Source organism: Vombatus ursinus, unplaced genomic scaffold (assembly GCF_900497805.2).
Source record: "Vombatus ursinus unplaced genomic scaffold, bare-nosed wombat genome assembly UNPS02001287.1, whole genome shotgun sequence".
Lineage (NCBI taxonomy): Eukaryota > Metazoa > Chordata > Mammalia > Diprotodontia > Vombatidae > Vombatus > Vombatus ursinus.
This window is the reverse complement of record NW_020941065.1, coordinates 17,454,109-17,473,378: the sequence shown is the minus strand read 5'-3', so window position 1 is coordinate 17,473,378 and position 19,270 is coordinate 17,454,109. Positions and strand designations below refer to the sequence as shown.

The 19,270-nt window shown below is 54.9% G+C and overlaps 1 protein-coding gene across 3 annotated transcripts in view; it reads left to right on the top strand.

Moving 5' to 3' along the window:
• THOC5 (THO complex 5) overlaps positions 1–14,050 on the top strand; it is a 31,415-nt gene extending 17,365 nt beyond the window's left edge. For all 3 annotated transcript variants that reach the window (XM_027863487.1, XM_027863479.1, XM_027863494.1), the window contains exons 7-20: positions 431–545; positions 2,870–3,002; positions 4,551–4,628; positions 4,896–4,936; positions 5,064–5,163; positions 5,578–5,686; positions 7,196–7,297; positions 8,944–9,040; positions 9,613–9,727; positions 10,533–10,636; positions 10,797–10,884; positions 11,467–11,582; positions 11,975–12,165; positions 13,804–14,050. In XM_027863487.1, coding sequence (XP_027719288.1) covers positions 431–545; positions 2,870–3,002; positions 4,551–4,628; positions 4,896–4,936; positions 5,064–5,163; positions 5,578–5,686; positions 7,196–7,297; positions 8,944–9,040; positions 9,613–9,727; positions 10,533–10,636; positions 10,797–10,884; positions 11,467–11,582; positions 11,975–12,165; positions 13,804–13,867 — 1,453 coding nt within the window. In that variant the 3' untranslated portion in view covers positions 13,868–14,050. The remainder of the gene's footprint in view (positions 1–430; positions 546–2,869; positions 3,003–4,550; positions 4,629–4,895; positions 4,937–5,063; positions 5,164–5,577; positions 5,687–7,195; positions 7,298–8,943; positions 9,041–9,612; positions 9,728–10,532; positions 10,637–10,796; positions 10,885–11,466; positions 11,583–11,974; positions 12,166–13,803) is intronic.
• The last annotated feature ends 5,220 nt before the right edge of the window (positions 14,051–19,270 follow it).

Genomic DNA, 19,270 nt, shown 5'->3' with positions numbered 1-19,270 from the left:
GCACTGTTGGACCAGGAGACAGGACAGTTCCAGGATTGAATCCCACCTCCAGCACTTACTAATTTAATTGTGGAACCATAGGCAGTTTCCTTCTCTTGGGAGGAGAGGCCCTGAGGGCCTCTGTTTCCTCATCTATAAAGTAGCACCTCCAGGTTGTTGAGGACCCAGTGAAGTCATGGATGGAAAACATTCCGCACACCTAAAACCACCGTAGAAGTGTCAGCTGCAATGTTGTCCTTCCCCTCTAGCACAGAGTAAAATTGTGACTGGGCTCCCCACGCCATCTGACCCGTGCCTCTGTGACATTGTGGGCACCTAGAACTGAACGGACACATCGACCAGGCCGGGCAGGGGGAGTTGTCCCTGAATGGAGCCTCAGAAGAATGTTCCTCAAGATTCAATCTGAACTTGTTGTAATTTCCTCCATCAGGTTGGCAGAAAAGTATAAAGATTGTCTGGCCAATAAAGAGAAAATCCTGAAGGAGATTGAAGTCAAGAAAGAATACCTGAGCAGCCTTCAGCCTCGGCTTAACAGCATCATGCAGGTAAGTCCTCCCAGACCTGCCCTCTCACCTGCTGAAACCGAGCCCTGGGCCTTCTCCGTCCCGATGATTCTGCTGGCCAGGTACTTGGGTGGAGCCCTCAGATCGTTTTAGCTCCTCTGCTCCGTCCTCTTGGGGCTGAGATCTTCCCGTTACGGGGTCAGGCAGCCTTTGCTGAGCCCATCGAAAAAGGGAATGCGTGCGTGTGCAGGCATTAGGGGCTTATTCACAGACTCTTCTTTACCACTTTTTCATTAACATCAATTTATGGATTGATGTAGGGGAAACACTCAGTCTCCAGCACGTTTTAGTAAGTGCCAGGCACTCTGCTAAGTAGTGACTGATAACGGTGGCTGCTCAGTCCTCTGGGGATGGGATGTAAGTTGTAGGGTTAAATCGTAAGGAAAGAAGAGGCAGTTGTGGTACTGTGGAAGCTGCCGGAGTCTGTGAGGCATCCCCAGAGCCCCAGAGAGATCATTGGCAAGTTGGGGTGCTTGGGCACAAGTTGGTGAATGAGAGATTCATGATCTCATGCTGCTGGCTGGCTGGCTGGTGGGGACCACTTCAAAAGACTTCTTCCTCTGCAGCCATGGACCCAGGCTCGATTCCTTCCTCTGCAGCCAGTCGGTGTCCTCTCGCAGTTACAGTTATTTTCAGGGCAGTGTCCCAAGCCATGAAGAGGGGAACCCTTCTAGTCCAGAATAGGATAGGAGTAACGGCCGAACAAAGACCTGCAAGGCTGGGGCCTCTTGAAAATGCTGGCCCCCTGGCTTGTGGTACTTGAATGTTTGTGAGGACTGGACAGTCAGTTTGGTGACAGCATTGTGAGAGTCTAGAGTAAAAATGCCTTTATGTTGGGATTGCAGAGGCTGCATCACAAGTCAGCCATCGGAGGGGCAGGGGCTGTCTTAGCCGCTGGAGGTTTTGGCTCTGTGCTCAGGGGAGGGTCTTTGATGAAAAGCTGTGAGAGTATCAGTCTCCCCGTTAAGGGCAGTGAAGGATACAGCCAATGATCCTAAAGGAGTTCTAACGTTTAGACCTCTCCTAGCCACCCATTCGACCCTGGAAACCTCAGGTATGGGACAACTAGAGGTTGTGTCCCATCCTCCCTCCGGCCAAGCCAGGCCATCCTGTAGAAACATTCCATTCAGAAGTAGTCAGGATCCGAGGGTGAGGCTGGTCTGAACTAGCACCAGGGGAGTACCTTGAAACAAGCAGGGGAGTCACTTTGAAGTTACAGAGAGGCAGATTCAACCACCTTTATTAAGTGCTTGCCATGTGCTCCACCCTGTGCTTCATGCTGGGGTATGAAGAAAGGCAAATCCGTGGTCCCCGTTCTGTCCTCAAGGAGTAGGAGAGTCAACACACAAATAACTCTGTATGTGTGAGGTGGTTAAAGGTGAAATTTGGGCCGTGTAGAAGGGGAGGTGGGGACCTGACGTTGGGACGTAGGCTGGAGGGAGCAGCCTTGGGGTCCAGACTGGAGGCCGTTGAGCAGAGGCTGGGTGAGTTGGAGAAAGGAAGGGATTCCTGCTCAGGTACCAGATGGACTGAGTGACCTCCAAGGTCCCTGTGAGTCTGGGTATTCTCAGCCACTGTGACCAAGGTGATCACTGGTGCCAGGGGCCCTTGGGAGGAGTCACAGGATTTGCACGGGATTTCGCTAGCCCTCTGCTTCAACCAGGATGATCACGTCAGGCACATGCCTGACCAGTAGTGGTCCAGCCTCTTTTTTGAGACTGCCTGTGAGGAGAAAATCAGTGTGGCCCAAGGCAGCTCACTGTGCTTTTGGAGAGCCAGAACGTTAGACTTTTGTCTGACATTGAACCAGAATGTGTCCCTGCAGTGAGCCCGGACTGGCATCAGGAATGGTGCCTACCCGAGGCACTCCACGTGGCCCCGCGACCTTGCCAGGCCCTTCCTGTCTGGGTTGTGCCGCAGGGGCTCTGCCGTGCTGGACAGCCGTGCTCGCAGCTGCGGCTGGAGGAGGCAGGCTGGGGCTGCCAGGCTCCTCCTTTCCCACAAGGACAAACTATTCTGGTCTGACATTTTTTCAGTTAGAGGCAACGTGGCATAGATAAGATTACAGAGAATGCTGGTCTTGGCAACAGGACGATGTGGGTTCAGATCCTGCCTCTAACATTTGACCAGGCAAGGCCTGGTTTTCCTCAACCTCCTCTCCCTCTCCCAAGGGACAGGTTGGTTGTGATGGGATTGTGAGGTACTTCCCCCCAGGCCAGGGGACAGTGTGGCCTCAGAACCAATCTGGGCAGTCCCTGACAGCAGCTGGTTTAGGATGGGTCACTTCTTGTTTCTCTTTTGGTCAGGCCTCACTCCCCGTGCAGGAGTACCTCTTTATGCCGTTCGACCAGGCGCACAAGCAATATGAGACTGCCCGCCACCTTCCCCCACCCCTCTATGTGCTGTTTGTGCAGGCCAGTGCTTACGGTCAGGCGTGTGGTAAGTATCTGGAAGCAGGGGTGGGCTCAGGAAGGGCTAGATTCAGGTATCCAGGTGGCCTCGTCGAATTTCACAGCTCCTTGCAGAAAAGGCATGCCCCTGGCAGCATTTGGGGGTTCTCAGGTGTTGCTTCCCTCACAGTTGGGTGGCTTTCTCCCTCCCCTCCCAGCGTGGAGGCTTCTCCTTGGCTGTCCCAGACGCTGAGCAGGGCTGGAGGAAGCTGATGAAGCAGCAGCCTTTGAGATGCCCTTGCCTTTGAGTTTGGCAAGGTTGGCGAGCCTCAGAGGCAGGGGGGTGGGCCGGGGCTGTGTCCTTCATCTCCCGAGGAACTCTCGCCCCCTCCCCGCTCATCAGTCACCAGCTGCCACGTCGGCATTCGCTTCTGCTCATATCGTAGCCAGTGCATGCTTGATGCCCGGAGGCATGTTGTCAGTGAAAGGATGGGGAGAAGGTAATGCGATTCTGAACCTGGGAGTGCTTGGCACTCTGGGCCGGCCACCTCTCCAGCCCCTGAGGCTGCCGAGAGGCCTGATGGCACTTCCTCTTGCCTGCCTGCCAAATGAAGGCTCTGCCCCGCATGCAGCATAGGGCCTCTCTCCCCCTCTGACTGGGCACCGGTGCAGTACTGCATTACTGCCTCTTTTCTTGAGTCTTCTCTCCTTTCTGTCTCCTTTTTTCCCCTCCTCTTCTGTCCTGTTTTCTACATTAGCTTACATGAAACCTTCCTCTCAGCCCCCTAGACAGGGTGAGTATATTTCTTTTCTTGTGTCTTTCACAATAAGCCCACCCCCCTTATCCATTTTCCTGATAGAACCCCAAGCATGGGACTGCTCAGAAGGCCATTTTCCTGATAGAACCCCAAGCATGGGACTGCTCAGAAGGCAGCCAAGGACGTCTGTCCAGTGCCCTGCGACGTTACTGGTTTTCAGTAGTCTCGGGGTGGGCTGGACAGCAGTGACTGGCCACCCCTTGAGACACTGTCTCGATGGTTTGGCATCCTGGGAATTTTCTTGGCCCACTTAATATGGAGAACTGAGACTCCCTTTGACTGTGCTAGAGCCCGCAGAATGGGAGAAGTCAGAAAATTCGGAGCTGTGGGATTGCTGGCCTTTCACTTACCAGTCTGACCTCCCATCTTACACCTGTGGAGTTCAGGCAGGCCTCACGGCCAGGTGGGGAAGAGGACACAAAGTCAAGAACTGGGCTTGAAGCTGTGGTTTCAGGCCGCTGTAGGCAGACTCTCAGGGTGGGAGCTCACAGGCCTAATAACAGGAGAATTCCTGGGGCATTTCATCCAGACCGTGACCTGTGCTGGACGGAGAGGAGTTCGCTTACTGCCATCTACGGTGCCTCTCTCTCCTGGGGCATGTCCTGGCCTTCTGTTCTCCTCATGTGGTGGGCCAGCTTTCCCTAGTTCTTTAGAGGCTCCCTGATTGCCGGCCCCCAGGAAACCTCTTTATACAGTGATTAAGTCATAGTTCTTGAGTTCTGTGGGCCTAGGGTTCCACTAGGTTGACCTGAAGTGTTGCTTTTTCAAATTGCCTTCAGATAAAAAATTGTCTGTGGCTATAGAGGGCAGTGTGGAAGAAGCCAAGGCCCTGTACAAACCCCCCGAGGATTCTCAAGGTAAAGGCTCAGCTCGATTTGTTTTTCCCCTTCCCCTTCCTCCCTTGCTTCAGTCTGAAACCATCTCGCCACATCTGGTTCCGTGGCGTCCAGAGGTTAGACATGTTGACCATGGGACTGGGCCTGGGATGTCTCCATGCTCCCGCAGAAGGGGTCTAGAGAAGGAGGCGGCCCAGGGCCTCGGGAGGGGGTGCAGAGGGCCTCATGGCTCTTAGCGAGCCCTCAGGGCAGCCCCGGCTTCTCTCTGCCTTCTCTCTTTGGATGCAGATGACGAGAGCGACTCAGATGCTGAGGAGGAACAGACCACAGTAAGAGCCCTGCCGCGGGGATCCGGAGCTGAGGGGCAGCGTGGGGGCCGACGACTTGCCCAGCGGGGAGGCTGAGGAGGCCGAGGCAGCAGTACTGAGGAGATGGTTTCTGCTCTTTTGTCCCCAGAAACGTCGACGCCCCACCCTGGGTGTTCAGCTGGATGACAAGCGGAAGGAGATGCTCAAGAGACACCCGCTGTCTGTCATGCTCGACCTCAAGTGCAAAGGTGAGATGGCTGGAGGTCCCAGGACAAGGCCTTGGGGCAGCGGGCCTGACGTCGCACACAGCTGGAGAGAGGCAGAATCTGGATTCGGCCCCAGGTCTCTCCTGACACCAAGTCCAACGCCTTCCATGCTGCCTCTGAGGTTTGAGGGTTGGAAGTGGTGGGAGAAGAGTTTCTTTCCCACAGCTCAAATAGATGAAACTCATCCCTGGATGAGCTTTTCTGCTCTTCCCATTGTGGGGTGGTGGAAGGAATCCAAGCCTGGCCGGAGGAAGTCCCGGTGTGTCCCCTGGCTCACCGCGCATTTGCCGGCCTTGTGGCCTGGTGCCCGTTTCCTCCCATTAGCTGAGCACATTGGCTTAGGTAGGCCACGTCTGTGGTCCGCCACGTCTGTGACACCCCACCCCACCCCTGCAGATGACAGCGTGCTCCATCTGACGTTTTACTACCTCATGAACCTCAACATCATGACTGTGAAGGCCAGAGTGAGCACTGCCACAGAGATTGTCACTCCAGTCAGCGCAGGGTACGTGTTCCCAAAACTCAAGTTGTTGGGGGTGGGGGGCACCTCTCTGTCCCAAAAGTGTGTGCCCCCACCATCACCCCCCAGCCTCTAGCAGAGCAGCAGGCCCACCTGCCCATGCAGGTGCCCACTGACCGCAGCCAAGGCCTGCTCTGGTGGCAGAAACTCTCGAGTGGCACCTCTAGGCCTTAGTCTTAGGGAAAGGTTCTCTGCCATCTTAGCTTTCCTGGGACATCCCGAGGGGTGCCGGTGTTCTCCCTGGGCTCACCCGTAGCGGCCAAGCCCAGCCCTTGGCAGGGGGCAGGCAGGAGGGCGGGCTGGCTGGGGCCTTCCGTATTGGTGTGAGTGCAGTGGAGAAGAGGGACTCTGGGTGCCTGGGCAGATGCCATGCTCATGGAGAAGGGGGAGCCCCCTTTCAGCTGTGCTGGAGTGCCATCCTCTTCAGGAGACTTGGTTACAGTTGCCTCCATTCTGTCCTTAGTCCATCAGAGGGAGCCCAAGCTTCCCAGAAGCTGCTAGGCTCTTTATCCCGGGAGCCACTGAGGGGCCCTTGGGGCTTGGGGGCCATTCAGCTCTCTCGGCTCATCCATTTCTGATCTCTCAGCTATAAAAACAATTAGAGGAGATACCCCATAAATCCAGCTGGAAAGCAAGTGGTGCCGTGAAACATCTCCCCTCAGTCGGGGGAAGGGACACGCTTCCCCTTCCTTTGGGATGAAATGGATGTTCTGTTTGCCTGCGGGGCGAGAGAACGGGGCCAGCTCTCTTCTGCCTGTCACACTTAATTATTTTCTGTCCCAGCCCTTGTGCGTAGTGGCAAGGTCAGTGTTGCCAGCTCTCTGTTCTGGTTTGTTGGGTCACCTTGTCTCCAGTGCGGAAGATAATGTCTCTTCCCTCAGGGGGTCTGGAGTGGGCAGGGGCTGTGCTTGCTGTCATTAGCTTGAGATTGGGCTTACACTGCCAATGAGAGGCAGACGTGACACTTGGAGTTCAGCAGAGAGTTTAGCCTTCAGTACCACAGACGTGTGGTGCAGAGGGGTCTGCCCACGGAGTGCCAAGCAACGTGTTCAGTCTGCATTGTCCTTGGTCCGGGTCACCTGAGCATGCTGCCCTCTGAGGCGGGATGGCCAGGCCACCACGTTGATTATCCTGCCATGTGTATGTTTCCTAGCAAAAAGGAGAATGATCATCCCTAAATGCCTCTCTGGGAGCAAGATGTTGGTCAGGGACCTGACCTTTCATCCCATCTCCACCTAATGACCCTGGAGAGTCCCCTTCCTCTTTTGCAGACTAGGATTATGGACGCTTGCATGCCCCATCTCACAGGTGGTGAGAGATCTGAGAATGTGTGTGTGAAAACCTGCTCTAGGATCCTGCGGCTCTTTGGTGCAGGGCCCTGGGTTAGGCTGAGGGCACTGGAAGGCAGGAGCTGCTCTCGGGAGCTCCCGGGCCGTGGGCACAGACCGGGAGCTGCTGTTGGCTGTCCTCACACCTCTCCCTCCCTCTTCCTAGTGACCTGCTGTCTCCTGACATGATCTTAAGCTGCCTGTATCCTGGGGATCACGGCAAGAAGACCCCCAACCCAGCCAACCAGTACCAGTTTGATAAAGTCGGGTAAGTTGGCTCAGGTAGTGGTTCCCACTGGGCCTCTCTCCTGAAGTCTGTGGGGGTCCGAGTTTCCAGTGGAAACATCTTAAGACTCTTTGAATAAGTAGTGTGTCAGAAGGGCAGCAGTACAGGTGACTCCCTGAACTTCCCTCAGCTCAGAGGACTAAGGCGTGGCATGCTGGGAAGCGTGCTGGCCTGGGCATTGGGAGATGTGTGTTTGAATCTTGGCTCGGACGCTTAGCTGTCACTTAACTTGGAGAGCCCTCAGTCTGCTCTGTAAAAGAAAGGTAACAATGTTTGCACAGGAGAGCTACCCTTACACGGTAGGATGGAACGGAGAGCAAAGGTGGCCCTTTTCCTTGGGAGTCAGGGGGCTGGGCACCTTTTTGGTAGATTCAGAGCAAGTGGGTTAAGACTGATGGAACGAGAGTGAAGAGCCAATCCTCGTCAATTTGACGGTTACGAGAGGACGCTTCGTACAATCAAACAGGCCTAGCGTCCCAGGACGCCGCTATAGAGCTGGAAGGGAAAGGAGGAACTGTAAAGTCCAGCCCTTTCATGTTAACAGATGGCAAAGGCGAGGCCCAGAGAGGGCAAGTCGGGTCACACAGCTTGTGTCTTCTGGGAACGATTTGACCCCAGGTCTTCCTGCCTCCACGTCCAGTGTGCTGTCCTTCAGCCATGCTGGCCTTCTGTGGGCTCAGGTCTGAGGGAAAGACTCGGAGAGGTCCCGTCCCACGTGGGAGCCGTGACCCGGCCACTTCCCTCCATAAGCCTGTGAACAGATGGAGGGCAGTGTCACTCACACACTCACACATACACACACATACACACTCACACATACACTCGCAAATACACTCACACACTCACACATACACACACTCGCACATACATATACACTCATACACACATACACACTCACACATACACACACTCACACATACACACACTCACACATACACTCACATACACACACTCGCAATACACACTCACATACACACACTCACATACATACACAGTCACACATACGTACACACATATACATACACACATATACATATATACATACACTCATAGTCACACACATACACACACTCACATACACTCACACATACACACTCACATATACACACATACACATGCTCAACCACGTGCACACACACTCATACATACACACTCAGTCACACACATGTACACACACACATACATACACACACTCACAGTCACACACACACACACACACACACACACACACACACGGTGGTCCATGGCTGCACCAAAGGACACTCTTTCCAAGAGTCCTTGGAAGGGAGATATCACTCTGTACTGGGGTGGAGGAGGGGAAGGCGCAGGGATGTCCTCTTGGAGGAGGACATCGTAGTTAAAGCCTCAAGGTCGGAAAAGGATCTTGCCAATCCTCTGCTCTCACCTTTTACAAATGAGGAAACCGAGACCCATCCAAGTAGCTTGCCCGTGGCCATGTGGCTGGTTAGGGGCCATGTCCCCAGGGAGAGCCACACTGGGGCAAGGCCAGAGGGAAGAGAAGAGGTGGGGTCTGAACGAGTGGCCTCTCAGAGAGGGGAGGGAGGGGCAGGGCGGCCCTGAGAAGAGGCCCCAGCATTGACGGAAATGACCTGTGTTGTTCACTGCAGCATCTTGACCCTGAGCGACTATGTGCTTGAACTGGGGCACCCCTACTTGTGGGTGCAGAAGCTGGGGGGCCTGCACTTCCCCAAAGAGCAGCCACAGGTACGTATGCTGGGTAGGGCTCAGCCCCAGGGGTACCATGGCACAGGCTGGCAGTGTTCCATATCTTTCCCCACGAGCTCCAGAGCATGGCAGGGTAGCCCTCCTTGGAAGTAAAGCTGCTTGGGCTTCCTGGCTAGGGGAGTTGGAGGCAGCTTTGGGCTCTCGACTCTGAATTGAAGTGATCTGCTGGGCACAGGAATGTGGGCACGGCATTTGCTGCTCTCATCTCTGCCATGACTAGCCTCTTATGGAAGAACTGGAACTGTCCCTCAGGAAACCTGGGACATGATATTCATGGCTGAATAGTCATTAATTGATTGATTCATCAGCTTTTTATGAAATCACTGTGTGTCAAACCTCCCTTAAAGTCCTCCTCGGGCATCTCCTGGGAACTTGGAGATTGAGCCTCAGTCAAGACCCTGGCCTTCTAAAGCCTCCTGGCTCTGAGTCCAGCCCCCTCTGCCAGCCTGCACGAGCTGGGGCCTGGAGACCATCCCCGCCCCTCCGAGGGAGGGTGTGGAGGGTGTGGAGAGGGCAGTGCTGGGCACTGACATGGGCCTGTCCCTCCTCAGCACACGGTGACCGCGGACAACTCGCTGAGCGCCAGCCACATGGAGACCACCATGAAGCTGCTGAGGACGCGGCTGCAGGCCCGCCTGGCTCTCACCAAACAGTTTGCTTCATTGGGTAGGTCTGGCGTCAAACTAAACTTTGGGCGGCACCTGGGCTCGACATCGCCACAGGGGCTTGTCTTATTCTCCAGAAATTCCTCATCCTGATCTTCCCTGCCCCTCAGCTCAAACTGACCTTCCACGGCCTGCCGCGGGTGCATGGGCAGAGAAGGCGGGGCAAGGTCATTGACAGGGAAGCTGGGGTGCAGCTCCCACCTCCTCCCCTGTGCTGGGTCAGGGATGCCCTTGTCCATTCTCGGGGAGGCCTGAGGCCTGGGCTGCCCTCAGCAGACAGAATCATGGGCATGGGAAGGGAATTTCTGCCGAGTTTGGGGGATTGATTCAGGCTCAGGGTGGGGTTGCAGCCCCCCAGCTCTGACCCTGCGGTGACCACTTTGGCCTGTCCCCCGTGGGTCTGAGTCCCAGCAGCTCTGTGACTCATTAGTGCGAAAGCCCCTCCCTGGTTTGTCTGTGTGTGGAAACTTAACTCACGCGGTGTCCCTGAGGGCCACCCTGGCCTCTTCCACCTGCCCAGAGAAAAACTGAGGCCCAGGGAGTACTGAGCCAGGGGGGTTTCATTTTACTGGCCAGTGTTTGCTGTCAGAAGCAATGAATATCTGATTTTTCTCACAGTGGAGCCATGTCAGGTGCGGAGGTCCAACTGTCTGTCCTGAACATTGGACACAGGTAATGACGAGGGCACCGCCGAGCTCCTGCCCGTGCTCCTGGAGCCCCGTCCGAGGCAGCCAGAGGCTCCCGGCTCAGCTCGACTACCAGGTCCTCTCGTCCCATCACCCTTCTGTCTCTCTTTTTTCTTAAAGAGCACGGCATTGTGCCGGTCACCAGTGAGTGCCAGCGCCTTTTCCCTGCAAAAATCGTGTCCCGCCTCGTGAAGTGGGTGGCAGTTGCCTATGAGGACTACCTGGTACGTACTGGGAGGGAGGGAGAGAGCTTGTTCTGCCATGAGCCTCCACAAGTGCAACTTGGAGGACAGACACACACGCTCAGACGCACGCATACGGGCGCGCTCCCTCCCTCCCACCCCCACGAATCACTGACTTCCTCTCTCCCCTGTTGCGTTGCAGAATCTGCCTTACACCCGGGACATTGCAGAGGCTGGGCTGGCGGAGGACACACACCTGTACTACCTGGCGCTCATCGAGAGAGGGACAGGTAGAGTTGTCTTCCCTTCCCTTCCCCCCTCCCCCACTAGCTGTTTGCTCAGAGCTGTGGAGATCAGGCCCTCCTTTGGGTGACCTGAGGTGAGTGAAAGTCAGGCCCCCTTTCCCCGAGCCAATAAGGAGCCTCGAGGTGCTGCCATTTTGTAACGCCTCCCAGCCTGGCCCTGGCATCACTGTCCCGGCGGGTGGCAGGTTCTGGCTCTCGTGAGCGCCTCGCTGCTCAGAAATAGCTCTGGGTGGTTGCCCTTCCCCACCGCCTTTGGAGGAGTCTGCGTGTGCTTCTCCCACCTCCTAGATGACCCGGCTCGTGCCCTGGTCTTACCGTAGTCGGGGGCACGCCCCAGGGGTCAGGGGAGCCAGGGACCCTGAGCCCTCGGAGCGTGGCTTCTCTGTGAAGCGCACCTCCGTGGGGGATGAGCTGCTTGTGCTGCCCTTTCCCAGAACAGACCCCCTACCCCCAACCCGACTTCCCACGGGTTTCAGGTCAGCCCGGACACAGGGTGTGAGTGTCGCTGCTGACCGGCCAAGGGCTTTTCTTTGTCACGTGATTTGTGTCTCCTCTCTGTCTTCACAGCCAAGCTTCAGGCGGCTGTGGTGCTGAACCCAGGCTACTCCTCCATCCCACCCATTTTCCGACTTTGTCTGAACTGGAAAGGAGAGAAGACAAGCAGCAATGACGATAACATTCGGGTAAGGGGTGGCCAGTGCAGTGGCTAGCTCTGTGGGGGGAGGGCGACTCCCTGGGGAGCGGGACCTCAGCAGCCTCCATGCACCCCCGCAGTCCTACCCCTCAGGCTTTGCAGCCTGTGTCTGCGAGACCCCGCACTGGCTGCTCTCAAGCCTAACCCAGCCCCTGACTGGGTTCAGAGAGGCTGGGCCCATGAAGATAGACTGGGGAGGTCTGCCCGCTGCTGTCACAGCCCTGGGCAAGGACAAGAGGAGGGTTCCTGGCCTTGGCCACGTGGTGGGGGCAGGCATGAGGGCAATTGGCCGCTTTGGGGAACGTCAGGCTCCCTGGGCCAGGCTCGGGCACCGCAGCTGAGGCTTACTCATTAGTGACAAGGCGTGTGTGTCCGTCACAGGCCATGGAGAGCGAGGTCAGCGTGTGCTACCGGGAGCTTTATGGCCCCAAGCCTGGCCATCAGCTCCTGACCAATCAGCTGCAGCGCTTGTGCGTTCTGCTCGATGTCTACCTGGAGACGGAGAGCCACGATACCAGTGTGGAAGGGCCCAAGGAATTCCCCCAGGAGAAAATGTGTCTCCGCCTGGTCAGGTGAGCAGGCTGGGCTTGGGGGGACAGGCCTGGTGGGAGTGACCGTGCTGTCACTAGAGGCCACCCCGGCAGTTAGAGAGAAGGCCAGCCTTTCAGCTTAGCCCGAAAATACGACAAAGCAGGTGCCAAGGGCCCTCGGCATGACCCCAAGGATGTGCCTGTTTGCCCGACCTCAAAGGGCATCCCTCCCACTATCCTGGTCCCCACATCAGGCTCTGTTGCATCGGGGGCATCTTCCCCTGCCTCACGGCCTCTACCCTGGGCAGCTGACTCTGGGCCTCGTGAGTGATTTGGCCCATGGCACAGCAGGACAGGTACTTTCCATAGACCATGCTCTTTTTTCCTAGAGTAGATTTCAAATCCTTTGACATGAATTTTGAGTATTTTTTCTGTCTCTTTGGTGCAGAAATAGGCAGGAGCAGTGATAAGGAAGGAGAGGCTTAGAACCCGGTTTCCATGTACTCATTGCTTCTTCCCTGTACGGCTGTCTTCCTCCTTGCCCCATCCTGAAGGAGGAAATCCTGGCATCTGCCCTGCCTCTCTTTGGTCCACAGACAGAAAAGGCTCAGCAGAAATCTGCCCCCTATCTGACATCTTTGAGAAGTACCCATCAGGGTCCGGCTCTGCCAGGCTGAGGAAAAGGGTTCTCCCCTACTGAGCTGCTTGGTGCCCCCAGTGAATGGCTGGATGTTTTCTTTGCTTTTTCCTTCCCTCCCACTTTCTTTCTCTTTTTCCCCTTCACTTCCCATCCTTCCCTCCCTCTCTCTCTCTGCCAGTCTCTGTCTTTCCCTCAGCCCTTCCTACCAGCCTCACAGCCTGTCTTCACAGTCCTAGCTCTTTCCAAGGAGTTCCTGAAGGACCCCTCCTTTCTTTTAGCAGGACGCCTGTCCTCCAAGTCGAGCCATTTCTGGCAGGGAAACTTTCACTGGGTAACAGATCTAGTGAGCCAGGGGCTGAGAGGGCATGAAACCACCTGGAGGATCGGGTTTCTATCTCAGATCTCCTGGAAATGAGATTGTTGCTGACAGCTGGAATTGGAGCTAGGGACTAGTGTGGGGCAGGCACAAAGTTGAGGGTCAGGAGGCTTGGGTCCTGGTCCTGGTTCTGCCCTGAGGGGCCCTGTGACTTTGGGCAAATCATTGGCTGTCATTGTCCACAATTCTGAAATGAGAAAAGTGCACCAGCTGCCGTGAAGCTCTTTTCCAGCTCCGAAATTCTGTCCTGTGGCTGTTCACCCTCCTCCTCCTCTCCCTTCCCCGCCCCATCCCTGTAGCAGCGAAGGGACCTTGTGGGCTCTCCAGGCAGGCCCCCATCTTCCCTTAGGAAACGTGTGCTCAGGGCCCTCAGATTCTCGTTTATGTCTTAAGCATTTTTGGGTCTTTTTTTTGTTTTTTGGGGTTTTTTTTTGGTAAGGCAGTTGGGGTTAAGTGACTTGCCCAGGGTCACACAGCTAGTAAGTGTCAAGTGTTTGGTCTGAGGCCGGATTTGAACTCAGGTCTTCCTGACTCCAAGGCCAGAGCTCTATCCACTGCGCTACCTAGCTGCCCCTGTGTCTTAACCTTGCACATTAAACAGCAAAGTGACTCTGGCGCTGCTGGCGGCAGAGCGCTCGGAGCAAATGCGTGCCTCTTTTCCCAGGGGGCCCAGTCGGATGAAGCCCTTCAAGTACAACCATCCACAGGGATTCTTCAGCCATCGTTGACCAGCAGACCACCTTCCATCCGTCCATCCGTCCGTCCATCAAGCATCCAGCAGGGTTCCAGAAGAACCAGCAGTGGGTGGGCACGAGGCTTCCATACCACGGGCGTGACTTGTGTGCTTCCCCAGGTCTTCTCAAGTCAATTTTGTATTTTTAATGTATTAAATATGTCCCTGGGTGAAGCGAGCTCAGTCCTCTGCATGTCTGTGTGAAGGGTCCCGTCCTTGGCGGTGGGAAGGGGATGTCGGCAGACTCTGGTTTGCTTCCAGCCTAACCAAGCTGGGGGCTGGGTTGCTGCTGTGCCGTGCCCCCTCGGGCTTCCTCCGCCGCGTCCACCCTTAACTCTGCTTATGTGGTGTGTGAAGTGCTGTGCTTGGGCTCCCTCAGTGAGGCCTCTCAATTCTGGTTGGTAAGGGACCCGCCCACGTTGGCCCAAGGCACGACCACCCCACCTTCACCAGCTCTCCTTCCCTGGTCTGGCAGACTTCTCATTCTGCTCGATTCCACCGTTAGACTCGTTTTCTCTCTGCCTTTGCTGTGATTCCATTAGGATTGTGGATTGAAAGTCTCTGCCCTTCCGCATGCTGGAAGGGCCCCATTTGCTCAGGAGCAGCCGCTGCTTCCTTGTCCTTAGTTTCTCCCCGGCCCTTGAGGCCCCCGCGCTGAAGCCATGGCCAGCATCCCTCGCCCAAGCCGGCTGCATCCCCTTGCGGCCTCACTGCTGCGTGTGCTGAATAAGATGGAAAGAGAGCCTAAAAATAGCATCTTAATGGAACCCGCACTGCAGCCTCGACTTCTATTCTTGGCTGGAAGACAGGCCACTGAGTCAGCAGCCAGAGCGAGAGCTCAATTGGGAGCAGCCCGGGATGGGCAGGAGCTCCGCAAGGAGGCGCTGGCTCCCGTGGCCCGACGGGCCCCTGGCTGCTGCTGGGGGACGATGCTCCAGAGCGGTCTGCCTGCTTCACGGGAGCCGAGATGAGAAGAAAGAAGCAAGTCTCTGTCCAGGGGAGCAGGGGCTGATGTGTGATGTAGAAGTGACCTCAGAACGTTTAATTAAACTGTCCCGCCACCCCGAGGCAGTGGGGTGAAGTGACTTGCCCAATGTCACACGGCCAGTAAGTTGTCAAGTGTCTGAAAACAAATTTGAACTCAGGTCATCCTGAATCCAAGGCTGGTGCTCTCCACTCTGCCATCTAACTGCCCCCTAAAATTATGATGTTCCTAATCTTTGATTAGTTTACTTATTTTCCTTTTATAAGTATGAATGTTTAGAACAACTCATTCATTTTTTCTTTTCTTTTGGTGAGGCAGTTGGGGTTAAGTGACTTGCCCAGAGTCACACAGCTAGTGAGTGTTATGTGTGTGAGGGGATTTGAACTCAGATCCTCCTGACTCCAGGGCTGATGCTGTATCTACCGCACCACCTAGCTGCCCCTAAACCTCTTTTTACAGATGAGGAAACTGAGGCCCACAGGGCCCAAGTGACTTCCCTGAGGTCACTGAGCTAGTAGCTGAGTAGCACCATTCAGACCTGAGTCTTCCAACTCCCAACCCACTGTGTGGGCTCTGTTCCCCAGTTCTGTGTAGTGTATGTTTCTCCCCATGGATTAATAGGGATTTGTGAAGAGAGGGGCTCCTGGGATAGGAGTCACTAAAGTATGCCCAGCCCATGATAGGAAAGGACCCTCGAGAGCCAGGGCTGAGCCCAGGCCGGCTCTGGGGGAGCCCCTGGCTCCAGTGAGATCCTTAGAGATCAGCAGGTAGGGGAAGCTGCAGGCACCTGAGGGCCTCCCTCCCTCCATTCCCCACCTCATTCATTACACAGATACTCGATTTCTCACCTGGCCTCCCAGGTCTCTCTCACAGCTAATTCGAGGCCATTGCCCAAAGATACTGAGAAAAAGCAACACCTTCAACTTTCCCCAAAGGCTGCCCCTCCCAGATTTTGAATTTTCATGGTGTTGATCCCAAGCCTTTTCTTTGCCCCTTCTGTGGAGGAGGACCATGAGTGAATTGGAATCCTCTGGATTTTAACGTTGCCCCTTATGTTGACTCGGCATTTGGACTTTCCTCGTGACGAAGAAGACCACGAAGCACAACCAAGTGAGAGAACTGAGTCTAAAAGCACAAGCTACATCCGCATCCACAGCCCCCCACCTTGCTACCAAGAGGAGCGGGAGCCGGGGATTTCATCGTAGTCTGCAGTCAAGATCAGTCACCACGTTTAATCGGAGTTGGCTGCCTCTTAGCTCCGTTTTCTTTACGTTGGCGTATTTATTGTGTGCATGTTTTTCTTTGTTCTGTTTTCTACGTTCTGCCCCACTTTAGTCTTCCCATGCTTCTGAATTCTTGATAGTTGATGTTTCTTATAGCACAATAATAGTCCATTATGTTTACTTAAGAATTTGTTCACCCTTTCCTCCTTCGATGGCGTGCGCGCAGGCGCGCACACATACACACACACACACACACACACACACACACACACACACACACACTTTGTTTCCAGTTCCTCATTACCACAAAAATTGGGGCTGTGGTATAGATGATGTCCGTGATCGCTATCTTACCTTGGCGGGGTGGGGGGTTGTGCCCAGATTAAAGGCCACGAACAGCTTATCTTTGTCCAAAACCAAACTGATTTCTAGAATGGCTGGACCGACCTGGCATCCCACCACTGGGACATCAGGGTATCTGTCTTCACAGACCCCTTAGGAATTCACTGTTGCCCTTGGCGATTCTCCTGAAACTATGTTATTCCTGTCGTCTGTTGTTAGCTCTTTGGGTGTGGGGTCAAACCTCTTGTGAAGGGTGTGGAGCATTGTTTGAGGCATGGTGGCTTTGGACTCACCGACCTTGACGGGCCCTTCTGATGTCCCATCACTGGTGCTTTGTGGCGTCTGGTTATTTTGCTTTTGTTCTGCAAACTGTCCCTATCCTTTGAACGCTAATCCACCAGGGAATGGCCCGGAGTCACCTCTATTTGTATCAATTCCTCTCTAGTTTGAACGGCGGACTTCTGTCAGGGTTATTTGATGCGTGTTCTCCCCCACTTGACTCCACTTGTGTTTTGAATGATTGGTCTTGGACTTGCCCCCTTTGAATATTGTGTCTCTGACCCCGCCAAGCTGTTCTGTCCAAGCTGCTTGTGTGCTCTCTTTGACTTCCTGTCAATAAAAAGAATCAGTGGTTTCTGTTGTTTAGAGTTTATGCTGGCAAGGAAGGAGATAGAGGAGAAATCGGCCTTTCTGGGCCCTGGGAGGCCAAGCTGCGCACACACTGATAGGTCCTAGCCCTGACCCTGCCATGAATGCTGCTTTTCCTCAAGGGGCCCCCCCAGAGTCAATCAAGGGCAGTCCCTCCTCTGGGGGGGACTTGGGGACATTACACTTTTCAAAACTTCCCCATTCCTTGTATTTAATTCTCACACCCGTGGAGATCCAGGTTCTACTGCTAGCTTCACAAATTAACGAATTAACTAACCCCGGATTGGGTCACGTGGCCTAGATTCAGGCATTGCTACCACAAAGGTGTTGGACAAGATGGGCATCTTGTGAAGAAGGCAAGGGTCACCATACGTGAGCAGAACCCATGCAAATGGGGACAAAATTTAGCCCCTTTCAAGTACTCAAAAACCTAGGAGCTGGGGCAGTTGAACAGAGTTGGGAAAAACTTCCACAAATGAGCAGGAGGGGCACCCTTCGTTGTATCTCTGCCTCCTGGAGCCGAGCCAGAAGAGGGTGATTCTGCTCTTACCCCCCCCCCCCCCCCCCGGCAGGCCAGCAGAGCCGAGGAAGGTCCTATAGTCCTACACGGAAGCCCAGAGAGGGTAAATAATGCCCGAAGCCACACAGACCGTGGAGACTTAAGTCGAGATTAGAGCCCCTGATCATCTGGCCTGTTCCCTCCCACTAGTCACTGTGGAACAGAACTAGTCGTGGGGCACGGGAGCTGTTGCTCTCAACTTGGGCTTAGTGATGGCATTGGCTAGGTAAGCCCGCCTTTTCTGCAGGGGTTCAGGGCATTTGACACCAAAAGCAGCCTCCCTGGAGCCCCCGAGTTAGGGGACATCATGGAAAGCGCCTGTTAATGGGAAGGACGGACGTGGCAAATTTGGTTAAGTCAGCCACTAAGCTTTGCTGTGGGGCTTCAGCGCTTCCTCTGGGGTCAGGGCAATGCAAAATTTGAAATCTTCGCCCTACCTTCCATAAAAACCACGACCTTCTATCTCTATAGCACATCACAGTTTATTGGGTGTTTTCCTATCCATCCTCTGAGAGGCACCGTGGTAAGAGACCTGGGCTCATGGTAAGAGACCTGGGCTCGGTAAGAATCCCTTCGACACCACACCCAGCTAGTGCTCCAGCCTTCGCTTGGAGGCATCTCACGAGGAAGCGTCCGAGATTCTGGGACTCTGGCCCCTGGCAAATGGGGCTTTGAGGGACCTGCTCCTTTCAAGCTTCTGGTGAGATAATGTCATATAATGTGCTTAGTAAACTTTACAGCATTGTAGAAATAGGGGCTGTGATTCTTAACCTTTCAGGTCTCAATATCCCCAAGAGAGGTAGAGGGGGTGGGGGGGGGGCATTTATTCCTGTTTCGTGGCTGAAGAAGCTGAGGCCCGGAGAGGTGACTTGGCCCAGGTCACAGGATCAGTGAGGCGGATCTGGGACTTCAGACCAACTTTCCTCCCAGCCCAGGGCTTTGCCAGTTGCCCCCTGCTTCCTCCCTTTCCTGTCTTCTCTTGTGGTATCGTCTCCCTCCTATGCCTCGGGTCCCTAGGAACACGGGAAGATCTGGGGGAGCTGGCTCTCAAATGCTGGCTGTCCATCATGTGTAAGAGGGATCAGACGTGAATGTGCTCCTGGCAGGCAGAACCAGGGGCAGTGGGTGAGTCTGAGAGACAGAGTTCCTTAGCCCTGACCCAGAGTGACGTGAGCTAGCTTGCCCATAGCCGGCTCCTCTCGAATGGTTGCCAAGCCCAGGCTCCACGTCCACTTGTGAGCCCTCGCTCATCATGGAGGGCATTCTTGGGGCCATGGGAGGTGGGACAGCTTGGAGGAGGCCCTCCAGCTCTGGTTCTGTAACTCAGGTTCTGTGAAGGAATGTCGACTAAGAACTGAGTACTTGAGTAGGCGGAAGAACGTGGGAGTTTGGGCTTGACCCAGCAAGGATGGAGAGGAGGCCCTGTCAGTCCACGGCCACTCGGCCTCCCCCTGAGAGCCTGGCCCCCTGGCTCCCTGTAACAGTCAGGAATGACATTATTTTGTAGTCAGGTAGGATTAATGTGCCGGGCCAGCCGGCTCCCCTGCAAACCTGACCGTTGGAAGGGAAGAGAGGACGGGAGGCTATGCAGATCTGAGTTCAAATCCCAGCTCCAACATTTACAAACAGGATGGTCCTGGG